General features: G+C 46.9%; 1 protein-coding gene across 1 annotated transcript; it reads left to right on the top strand.

Moving 5' to 3' along the window:
• The first annotated feature begins 334 nt into the window (after positions 1–334).
• LOC148142744 (uncharacterized) lies at positions 335–2,266 on the top strand. Its single transcript, XM_087975956.1, has 2 exons — positions 335–370; positions 1,115–2,266. The coding sequence occupies exons 1-2, from the start codon at positions 335–337 to the stop codon at positions 2,264–2,266; spliced, it is 1,188 nt and encodes a 395-aa protein (XP_087832082.1).
• The last annotated feature ends 10,148 nt before the right edge of the window (positions 2,267–12,414 follow it).

Below are 12,414 nucleotides of genomic sequence, written 5' to 3'. Positions count from 1 at the left end.
CCTGGGAACACGGGGCTTATTAAACAATTCAGAGGCACCGTGGCTCAGTGGTTAGTCCTGTAGCCTCACAGCACAAGGTACCCAGGTTCGATTCCATGCCTCCGCTGATCACCTGTCTCCCCCTCTCTGGGTGTGCTTTCTCCCACAGTCTGAAGATGTGCAGGTTAGGTGAGTTGGATATGCTAACTTGCACCTAGTGTTCAGGGATGTCTAGATTAGGTGCGTTAGTTAGGGGAGTGGGGCACTTTCTGGAGGGTTGGTGTGGACTTGGGCCTGTTCCCACAGGCGGGAGTAACTCTGACTAAAACCCCTTAGGAAACCGTAGTTGCCGACTATGGCGTTTTCACGTGCCCCCCCGCTGGCCCCGCCGGTAAGCCCAGCAGTCCTGGCTGCTGGGTGACCAAACGACCAAAAAAAGTACGAGACGGCCGTGGTCTAGACCGACCTGCTCTCAAAAAACCAGTATGAGGCTTCCATTTTCAATGGAGCAGTCCAGCTGGGAAGCATCCTGGAAAAACAACCTCCCTGCAGCCTCATCCACAACCGCGAGTTGTGATAAGTCATTAGGTTGTACATGTTTAAAACCCGCAACAAGGTCCATCTCGGTCCAGACCGAGACAGCGACCTTGAGACATTACCTCCTACCTTACATGGAGCTGAGACCGGTCACCCCTCCCAGGGAGCCGGCTCACCCTGTAATGGATGACATAAATAACATTGAAGAAGGCACCGTAAGGGCAGCCCACCCTGCGGTTGAGACAAGCATAACCACCCAAACCTTCTACAACAAAAGTTATCGAGACATAATGCAGGGCATAGACCTAAAAAAAGACTATAAGTGAGACTGGCGAGGAAACAACTGATGCAACTGCCTTCATGGAAGGAATTGTTATCGAGCCAGTGTGTGACAGAACATCTGTCTCGGAGGTAATCATCCACTATCCCGTCGATGGGCTGTTCTGCAAGGACTGCGACACCCTCTTCCCCACGGTGAGCCTGTTTAAGACCCATGTGACTAAAGTGCACGGAATAAAGAACATCCGAACAAAATGTTAACGCTGCGATAAAGCAGGGGAATACCATTCCATCGCCTGCCATTACCCAAAATGCAAAGGAACAAAACAACCCCCAACTGGGGAGTTTGCATGCAGCGCGTGTGACCAGCGGTTTTCAACGAAGTCGGGCCTTGGTCAACACGAGAGACACAGACAGCCGGTTCTACGAAACAAGAAACGCCTCAAACCGGCACCCAAAGTCAAGGGCAAACCTGGGAGAAGTGACTGCAGGAGGAGGTGGCAATCTGAGGGAATTGGAGGTGAGACTTGCAGGATGCAAATTTATAAACAAATCCATCGCGAGCATCCTTAAAACCACAACACCAAAGCAAATCTCAGACAAGCGCAGGCTCCTGGCAAACACCCCGACGGAGGTCACGACCATCAGCAAGTCAACGACAGGTACAGACTCGCACGATTCTGAGGCAGAGAGTGTCCAGGAAAATTCCGACGATCAAGCCCAACGCCAAAGAGCCAGCCGAAGAACACTGGCTTCGATCCCTAAACATAGGGACGTAGATGACCAGCTTACACAAGCTGAGGAGCTCTTGAGCACGAGGAATGACCCGGACACACTTGCCCTCAGAATCGGACTAGTGGAGAGTATTGCCGACCTACGAATGAATAGTAGGAAAAGACAGGACAAACACAAGAGGCCTCAAAAAGATCGGGCCAAGAAAGACAAAAGGCCCGGCAGCAATACCGGAGCCAAAAAATGGTGGGCAGCACGTAAAGCGTTGTTTAGAGCAACACAGCAGCTTTACAAAACCAACTGGCGGCAACTAGCTCGCGAGATCAAGGGGGCGCCGACCTCATCCGCTTGTCCTCTCTCAAAAGAGGAGTTGGAGACATGTTTCCGTGAGAAACCGTCAGCACCAAATAAAAAATCAAACATAAATAAGTGTGCCCCATACACTGGCAAAGTTGATGACGGATGCTTGATGAAACCCATCGAGGTAAAGGAGGTTGACGCGGCCATCAAGGGGATAGACAAGAACAGTGCCACTGGACCAGACGGCCTGAAACTGCAGGACATAAGAACAATCCATGAGCAAGAGGAAACCCGTCTACCCCGCCTCTTCTCCCTGTGGCTAAAGTCAAGCACGATACCCGATTCAGTAAAAAAGAGTCGAACGGTCCTGATTCCTAAGTGTAGGGGTTCTGTGATTTGTTCATTCGTTCGGGCAAACCCTTACTACCTTTTCAGATAATGCATAATTTAATACAGGTTTTCAACACCGGGTCTATCAGTTTAGGCTTCATCTGTGGGCAGCGAAAGGCAAATTAAAGATGAGGGAAACAGGTCCATTGGGAGGGCCCCTCTTCAGAATTTGACTGAGTGAGGCATCAAGGATTCTGAGCATGGACACAGACTCACAGAAGCTCTGGGAAGGATGGACTCACGCTCTTGTCCTTGGTAAGGATTACAGGGAGCAAGCAGGGGAATGGGGTCGTGAAACATATTAGCTGCATCAAATAGTGCAGCACACCTGAGTGGCCAAATGGTCTCTTTCTGCTCCATACATTATGGTCTTCTGAATCTGTCAACTGTTCCTGGGAGGGTTATGTCAGCAAGCTATTTCCTGGAGATGCAAATTTTCTAATCCCACTGTTTCTACAGCTTGCTTTACCCTCTGCAATGGCTATAGTTTGCACTGGAAACATGCTTCATTATTCTAATCAAGACTCTGCTTTTCAGAATGATATTTCAGCTTTTAAATTTTCATCTGGAAGCTTATCCTTGATTTTTCTCTGTTATGGTGTTACTGTTGCGTTTGTAACACCAATCCGCAAGAGATCCCTTTTCCTCGAACCTTTCATGTCTTAAAGGTGAAGGCTATAAAATCTAAGGGTGTAAATTGGCTCTTCAGTCCACTGAATCATGGAATTATGGCTAATCTGAATTCTCGACTCCACTTTACTGTATTTCCCCATCATTTACAGATTAAAAATCTGACTCTCTCTATTTAACAACCCAACCTCAACAGCTCTCTGCTAGTCATTCTTCCATTTATTATCTTAGATGCACACCACCATTTAACATGTCACCTGTAAAGGAACAATTGACAGCACTAACTCAGTACCCCTGTATCCCACAAGGGACAGGGTGAGATAGGGAAAGCCGACTGACACCCTCAGTCTTTGTAATGTCTTGAGACAAGATCAAAGGATGATAATGTACTTCCATCTGAATGCATTAATATTGATCAAGTGCTGCAGCTGGCACAATGATTGGTTTAGAGAGTAACTATGGATTGTGAAGAATCTGATCTAAGTCCTCCCACCAGTCTCTAATGTAGATCAAATCATTGTCACATGTAAATGGTTACAGCGATGTAATAAAAATAGTCTTACTACCTATAATACTCTTCCAGTTATGATGTGGAGGACCAGGTCTTGGACTGGGGTAGACAAAATTAAAAATCACACAACAGCAGGTGCTCCTTCGGCAGCGCTCCGAAAGGTAGTGCTGCCAAATAAACCTGTTGGACTATAACCTGGTGTTATGGGATTTTTAACTTTTCTAATTAGATCAGAAGGTGGCCATTGTTAATACACAAGGCCACTTGGGTCCTGGATAAATGAATTAGTGTATTAGTTACGTGAAGCCAATGACATCTTGTAAAGCACTAGCGACACAATCTTTTTATAAAGATATTTTTATTGAAAAGGAAAAGGTTTTGGGATTTTTTTACAAAATTACAAAACTAATACAAAATAGTGTAACCACTTTACAATATAAATTGAGAAAATTAACGACTAATCTACTGTACAAACTACCAAAACAAAAAGTAAGAAAAAATACTATATATAAAAAAAACGACAATATCATACATTACTAACAACAAAACAAAAAAAAGGGTAAGTAAATAAATAAGCATTCAAAATAAAATTATATCAAGTCAGGGCAACTTTTCACGCACAGGGTGGTACATGTATGGAATGAGCTGCCAGAGGAAGTGGTGGAGGCTGGTACAATTACAACATTTAAAAGGCATCTGGATGGGTATATGAATAGGAAGGGTTTGGAGGGATATGGGCCGGGTGCTGGCAGGGGGACGCGATTGGGTTGGGATATCTGGTCGGCATAGACGGGTTGGACCGAAGGGTCTGTTTCTGTGCTGTACATCTCTATGACTGTATGACTCTAAATCATAACAAGACCCGTATTTATATGGGATTCTTCCTCCTGGGGGCCCCCAAACCGACCAACATCATCCTCACGGCTAAACAAAGGCCCAAGACAGTAAGGCCAATACATCTGCATCGGTGTAGTTCAAGAAGGCCGCCATGTTCGATAACATAATTCCGTTTTTTGGTGCACCATATTCGTAAGGAAGTCCAGGGAAATATGTTCCATAACTATCCTACGCCAGTTCGAAAATCCTAGGGGACTTTCCCGATACCCGGCTTGCTAAAATATTTTTACTTGCACAGAAGGAGAGGATAGTAAACAGTTTCTTCCCATATGCATCTAGCAGTCATATTTCTAAATCAGGAACAATTTGCACTCTGACAGAATGTGGTGCATTATAATTGCTCAGACAACTTGATTGTCAGTTGTACCTAATGACGAAATGTCATTCCAGGTGTAGTGGGAATTTAGAGTACGAATGGGGAATCACAAGGAGGCTGTGGGCAAGTTACTGTTTCAGCATAAAGTGGCAAGGGTCACAAATTACACAAGCAGGAGGCTAGAAGAACACAGCAAGCCAGGCAGCATCAGGAGGTGGAGAAATCCTTGTTTTGGGTATAACCCTTCTTCAGGAATGGAGGTAGGAGTAGGGGAAGCTGCAGATAAAGAGGAGTAGAATTATTATGGGTGGGAAGAGGGGCATAGTGGTGAGGTAGTGATAGATGAATACAGGTGGTGGGTACGACCTGGTTAATCGATGGGATGGATGAATCCGGTTGGTGTCTGGAAGGAAGGGTCGGTAGGTGGAATAGAAGGGAGGAGACAGGGCTGGAAATGGAGTCAGGGGATGGGAAGGGAGGTTATTTGAAATTGGAGAACTCAATGCTGGGTTCTTCGAGCTGTAGGCTGTCCAGGCAGAAGATAAGGTGTTGTTCCTCCAATTTGCGGTTGATTCACTCTGGCAATTGAGGAGGCCGAGGATGGACATGTAGGAGACAGAGGAGGAAAGGGAATTGAAATGGGCGGTGACCGCGAGGTCAGGTTGGTCCCTGCAGGCCTGGTTGAGATGCTCAGCAAAATGTTGCCTAAGTTTTCAAATTAGTCCTCACCCTCAATAACGTTTTCTTAACCCTTCCCATTTCCTTCAAATCCAGGAAGTGGCCATGGACGCTTGCATGGACCCTAGCTACACCTGCCTCTTTGTAGGCTACGTTGAACAATTCCCCTTCAGCACATACACAGGTACTGTTCCACAACTCTTCCTCTGCATTGATGACTGCATTGGTGCTGCATCCTGCACCCAAGCTGGAACTGGAGCAGTTAGAGCCATAGAGATGTACAGCATGGAAACAGACCCTTCAGTTCAACTTGTCTATGCTGACCAGATATCCTAACATTCTGTATCCAAATGGATAGTTCTCCCTGTGTTCCATGAGATCTAATTTTGCTAACCAGTCTCCCATTGGGAACCTTGTCAAATGCCTTACTGAAGTCCATATAGATCACATCCACCGCTCTAGTTCATCGACTTCACCAACAACTCCACCCTGCCTTGAAATTCACTTGTCTATCTTGGACACCTCCCTCCCCTTTCTTGACCTCTCGGTTTCTATCTACGGTGACAGTTTACGGACCAACATTACCTACAAACCCACAAGAGTCCCATAACTACCTGGACTACACCTCCTCCCACACCATAACCTGCAAAAGCTCCAACCTGTTTTCCCAATTTCCTGGTCTCCATCATGCCTGCTCTGATGAAAAGAGGTTCACCTCCCAAGACTCCCAGATGTTCACCTATTTTAAATAATGTGCTTTCCACCCCTGCCATCCAGACAGCTTCCACCGCACCTCCTTCATTCCATGCTCCATTGCTGTAAATCCCGCCCTCCCCCACAAATATAATAAAGACAGGGTCCCCCAGTCCTCACTTTCCACTCTAAAATTCCACACATCCATGGCATCATCCTCAAACACTTCCACAACTCCAACTAAACTCTACCACCACTATTTTCCCCTTCCCACCCCTCTCTGCCTTCCAGAAGAACTGTTCCCTCCTTTTTTAACAACACCCTCCCCACCAAAACACTCAGCACCCACCTCCCGCACAAGTACCTTTGTTCTGGACCAGGCCACACTCCCTCAAAACATTCCAAGAAGGTAGCCCAGACCCTAACGTTTCTACTTGTTTTGAATAGGTATAGAGTGGACATTCCAGGAGGGATGCATCTGGTCAAAACCCCTTGGTTTTAAACAAAGCCGAATTTATTTACAGAGTACCAAATGAAACACAAACAAAAGAGAACAGAATACAGAATAACTTAACCTTAGATCCAAAAACCCAATCGGCTCCATTGCAACTTATTAATGCTGTTCTATCTAGCTGCAACATCCTCATACAAACCCCCTTGGCTAAAAAAGGTCAAGTCAAACAGGTACCAACAGGAGAGATATCAAGAGAGAGAGAGAGATAGATATCAGAGAGAGAGAGAGAGAGAGAGAGAGAGAGAGAGAGAGAGAGAGAGAGAGAGAGAGAGAGAGAGAGAGAGAAAGAAAGAAAATCAGCCATGGAGCTGTTTCCTCGACCAGCAGCCTCAAAACTGACTGCATGCTAAAGCCAAACCAAACTAACCAGAGAAAAGCTGAGCTGGGTGAACTGACCAGTCCCCTTTCATTGTACAAGTTTTTTTTAATCAAAAAAACTTCAGATAGATAAACCCAGACATTTTGGAACCTGTGTCTTTACAACCCCTCTGGAAAAAAAACCAAGGACAACATAACCTTGTTAAAAGGAGCAGCAACATCACACCTTTCCCTGCAACCGTAAAAGATGCAAAACCTGCTGGTACACCACCTCCCTCATCTCCATCCAGGGCCCTAACATTCTTCCAGGTGAAACAGAGGTTCAGCTGCCTCTCCGCCAACCTAGTTTACTGTATCCAGTGCTCTCGATGTGGTCTTCTCTACATTGAGGAGACCAAACGGAAACAAAGGGAACATTTCGTTGAGACTCTCAGCTGGGCCCACAGGGGCTGACCTAACCTCCCAGCCATCATGCATTTCAATTCCCATTCCCACTCCCTCTCCCCCTCCGACATGTCTATCCTCAGCTTGCTCCATTGCCGCAGTGAATCAGACTGCAATTTGGAGGAACACTTTATCTTCAACTGGGCGGCCTACTGCCTAGAGGACTGAACATTGAGTTCTCCGATTTCGAACAACCTTCCCATCCATCCCTGGACTCCATTTCTAGCCCGCCTCTCCATTCCATCCCTCCAATCGACCCTTCCTTTCAGCTACCAACTGGATTCATTCATCCCATCAATCAACCAGGTCATACCCACCACCTGTATTCACCGATCATTACCTCACAACTCAGCCCCTCTCCCCACCCAAAACCTACCCTCCCTCTTTTGTCTGCAGCTCCACCGAACCCCCCCACCTCCATCCAGAAGGGTTATAACCGAAATGTTGACTTCTCCACCCTGATGCCGCCTGGCTTGTTGTATTCTTTCAGCCTCCTGCTTGTCTACTTTGAATTTAAGCATCTGCAATTTTTGTGTGTCATGGGTCACAAATTAATATTTGGCAATTTGCAATTCAACCTGATGCCTTAAAGTAAGCTGCTTTATTTTTTAACATCAGTGGCATTCATTCTACACACTGCCAAGTTTCTCCAGCACTGAGTCATGAACACACACCCTTCATAACTTCAGGCTATTGGTCTGACCCAGCCCATGTAGGTCAGGAGCCAAATGGCTGATTGAAAAGTGTGCATTACTGAGCACCCCACGCTCAGGAACCTCTGATTTTAAAAGTACTTGGACACCTATTCAGGGCTCGTCTTAACATTTTCTACTTTTTCATTCCCACTAACTCATTCAGCGGGTGATACTCGACTCAATACCAGCTGCAGAAAGCAGTCCTGAAGCAGTCAGTTATTAGAAGCGGAATCCTCACCACAGCTCATTTTGGTGTAAGATCCATCAGGTAGATTTTCTGTCACCATCCTCTTTCCTGGGAGGAATCTATAGAGCCACCTTGGTCTCTACATTAGAGGAAAACTTCCTGGAGTTAAATGAGATGACACTTGGCTTAAACACAATATCTTTCTTGCTCCACCTACTGCAGACCTAGTCTAGCAGTAATATCCTTTAGGACTTGATCAGCAGTGCTACTGCCAAGCCACTCTTTGTGGACGACATTGATATTCCTCACCCAGGGTACATTCTATACCGTTGCTAACATCTTTGATTTTTCCAAATGGTGTTGAACATAAAGGACTATGGATGCAGTAGCCTAGAGGTGGGCATAGGACATGTTATTCAGCAGGAGGTGGTTTCCTTGCCTATGCTTGATTTGATGCCATGAGACTTTGTGTGGAGTATGCCTAGGATAGCTCCCTCTTTACTGTATACCACTGTGCTGCCAGGGAGACAGGATATGCCCAGGGCTGGTGATAGTGTCATCCAAAACATTGAGGTATGATTCTGAGAGTGTGAAACAATTAGGCTGTTTCTTGACCAACCATCAGGCATTTCTCCCAGTTTTAGCACTAGCTGTCAGCTATGAAAGGCTGTGCAGGGTTAATAGGGCTATGTTTGTAGATTGGCTAGTGGAAATGAGAAACCAATGTTCTTTGTTTTGTTGCTGAGTTTATTTTTGTCTCATCTCTCCTTAAAATAATTTAGAGAACTCTCACCAGAATGTTATGAATTCGCCCAGGTATCCAACAATACAAACCAGTACCAAGAGAAGAGTCCCAACTTTATTAGGAACAGAGTTACAATAACCATCACCAATCAGCTCCTGAAGATTGCAATACTTCCCAAGTCTCTTGTAGATCTATGCTGTTGCTCTCTCCCTGGCTCTGCCAAGCTGCTTTCCTCTTTCGCTCCATCATCCTGCACCCCTCCTCCCCACCCCAGTCACCTGATCTCTTCTGCTTGTCACGTTGGTCTCCTTGGTAGGTCTCAGACAAGTCCAACAGCAACTTCAGGTGAACCCTGTTTAATGACTTTATTTTTCAGCATATTCTACAATTTTGGCCAATTGGAGATTGCTTAATCATTTACAGTAGTCAGTTTTTTGGATGACATGCTACTGTCAGTTTCTGGATTTTTTTAATTTCAAAAATATGCTTTATTCATAAAATACTTTAATGGTCTGTACAGTTGGACATGCCATACATATGTAAACATTCCATTTGTTTGCATACCTAAAACAGAGTAATCACTCCTATTTACAGGTCGGTACGATTACATTTTTCGCTGAGGCGTCAGCAGAGCCCAAAAGACTGCGTGGGCCCCCTATTCTTCTTTAGGCAGGCAGATGTTACACGTTGGTCTTTCCCCATCGCGCCTTGGCGGCAGCTGCCCCAAGCTTCAGCGCGTCCCTCAACACGTAGTCCTGGACCTTGGAATGTGCCAGTCTACAACACTGAGTCGGGGTCAACTGTTTCAGCTGGAAGATCAACAGGTTTCAGACCGCCCAGAGAGCGTCCTTCACCGAGTTGATGATCCTCCAGGCACAGTTGATGTTCGTCTCGGTGTGCGTCCCAGGGAAACAGACCGTAGAGCATGGAGTCCCGTGTCATGGCGCTGCTCGGGACGAACCTCGACAGACACCACTACATTCCTCTCCAGACTTCCTCTGCATAGGCACATTCCAGAAGGAGGTGTGTGACAGTCTCGTTCCCCCTCCGCAGCCGCTTCGAGGGCAGCGTGCGGTGCGGCTGAGAGTCCGGGCGAGCATAAAGGATCTAACAGGCAGAGCCCTTCTCACCACCAGCCAAGCCATGTCCTGGTGCTTGTTGGAAAGTTCTGGCGATGAGGCATTCTGCCAAATGGCTTTGACAGTCTGCTCAGGAAACCGCTCACTAAGATCCGCCCTCTCCTTTTCCCGAAGGGTCTCAAGGACACTACGTGCTGACCACTTCCTGATGGACTTGTGGTCAAAGGTGTTTTTCTTCATCAACTTCTCCACAAAGGACAGGTGATACGGAACGGTCCAACTACTCGGAGCGTTCCGCGGCAGCGAGGCCAGGCCCATCCTTCGCAACACCAGGAACAGGTAGAACCTCAGTACATAGTGACACTTGGTGTTCGCGTACCGGGGATACACGCACAGCTTGATGCAGCCACACACAAAGGTGGCCATCAGGGGGAGGGTGGCAATGGGTGTATTTCTTCCCCCATTGCCCAGATCTTCGTACAGCGAGTCCCTTCGGACCCGGTCCATCTTTGACCTCCATATAAACTGGAAGATGGCCCTGGTGACTGCAGCGGCACAGGTTCTGGGAATAGACCAGACCTGTGCCACGTGTAATAGCAATGACAGTGCCTCACACCTGATGACCAGGTTTTTTTCCGCACGACGGAGAGCGACCGTAGCTTCCATTGGCCCAGTTTCTGCCTCACTTTGCTGATACGCTCATCCCAAGACTTGGCGCACAACCCAGCCCTCCCAAACCAAACACCCAGCAACTTCAGGTGGTCGGTCCTGACGGTGAATGGGATCGAGGATTGGTCAGCCCAGTTCCTGAAGAGCATGGCCTCACTCTTGCCTTGGTGTCTGATGCCTGTTCGAACATGAGTCTGCGTACGGACAGTGGATGCGAGCAGAAAATGGCAACGTCATCCATGTACAGGGAGGCCTTAACCTGCAGGCCCCCACTACCAGGAAGAGTCACCCCTCTCAGGCTCGCATCCTTCCTGCTGGACTTGGCCAATGGCTCTATGCAGCACACAAACAAGGCAGGAGAGAGGGGGCAGCCTTGCCTGACTCCAGATCTGACTGGGAAGCTATCTGATTCCCACCCGTTGATTGAGACTGCACTGACAATGTTGGTGTAGAGCAGTCTGATCCAATTACAGATTCCCTCCCCAAAGCCCATTTTGGAGAGAACATCTCTCATATACCTGTGTGATATCCTGTCAAAGGCTTTCTAACCTTTGACGATTTTGTAATCCGCATTCAACAGTGAGATTGGTCTCTAATTTCTGAGTTCCTCCCTCTCCCCCTTCCACTTGTAGAAGAGGGTGATGATGCCTTTCCTCATGGATTCACTCATTGTACTTGCCCAAAGCATATTGACATACACCTCTAGCAGGTCCTGGCCATCAAGTCCCACAGAATGGAATAGAGCTCGACTGGTAAGCCGGCGCTTCTGGGAGTTTTATTCTTGGAAGGACTCGAGGGCCTTAGTCAGCTCGCCCAGCCTCTCGTGTGTTCTGTCATCTAAGACCTCTGAGCAGTACAGTGGCACAGTGGTTAGCACTGCTGCCTCAGTGCCCGAGACCCGGGTTCAATTCCCACCTCAGGTGACTGACTGTGTGGAGTTTGCACATTCTCCCCGTGTCTGCGGGGGTTTCTTCCGGGTGCTCCGGTTTCCTCCCACAGCCCAAAGAATTGCAGTCAGGTGAATTGGCCAAGCTAAATTGCCCATAGTGTTAGGTATGGGGTAAGTGTAGGGGTATGGGTGGGTTGCACTTTGGCAGGTCGGTGTGGACTTGTTGGGCCGCAGGGCCTGTTTCCACACTGTAATGTTGGTTGGTTAGTTTCTGGATGTAGCAAGAATCAATACCTTAGATCAGGGCCCTCCTTTGCTCCATGGATAAGTTATTGGGGTATATCTGTCATGATAACTTTTACATGATATTGATGCTAATGGCATGTGGCTGCTGTGTGAGATTGGAGAGTTTGACTTTGCCAGTGTACCCAGCATCCCTTGCTGATGGGCCAAGCTAATCATCTGCATTTTTAGGTAGGAGGCTACTACAGCTGAATAGCTTACTCAGGCAAATGACACCAGCCAGAGAACTCTCCCCTAGTTACCTCTTGATTTTCAGGGACAGATCCTCAGTGCTACAAGTCAAAAAAGGTAGGACAAAAAAAAAGGATTGTCTCACCCTGAGCACTGAAATTTTTTTTTTGATGTGGAGAGTGTCAGAACTGTAGAATCTCAACCAAATCTGTAGACATGAAGGATTGTGAAGCCACCTATTAACATTCCTCAACCTCAAATGCAATGGCAGGTGTGTTCAACTATCCATTCTGAACTATCTTTCAAAGACCATCTTGAAATAAATTGCTACTAATTCTCACATTCAAAAAAACCAATCAACTCCCCTTATTCACAAAAGCTGGTTAAATTGACACCTTGTTTAAAAAAGTTACCTGGTTTTTGGGAAGAATGTCCACATGAGGGAAGGGGTTATTGTT

This window comes from Chiloscyllium plagiosum, unplaced genomic scaffold (assembly GCF_037043375.1).
Source record: "Chiloscyllium plagiosum isolate Xiang-an unplaced genomic scaffold, Cpla_swu_hap1 HiC_scaffold_28, whole genome shotgun sequence".
Lineage (NCBI taxonomy): Eukaryota > Metazoa > Chordata > Chondrichthyes > Orectolobiformes > Hemiscylliidae > Chiloscyllium > Chiloscyllium plagiosum.
Note: the sequence above shows the minus strand (reverse complement) of the source record. Positions and strands in the feature narration are given on the sequence as shown.

What these genes read in the sequence shown, in the direction of transcription:
- LOC148142744 (XM_087975956.1), top strand. Translation starts at nt 335, where the DNA reads ATGGCGTTTTCACGTGCCCCCCCGCTGGCCCCGCCG. An exon ending in CCCCCCCGCTGGCCCCGCCG is followed by an intron (nt 371 to 1,114) that starts GTAAGCCCAGCA and finishes CAAAATGCAAAG; the next exon opens with GAACAAAACAACCCCCAACT.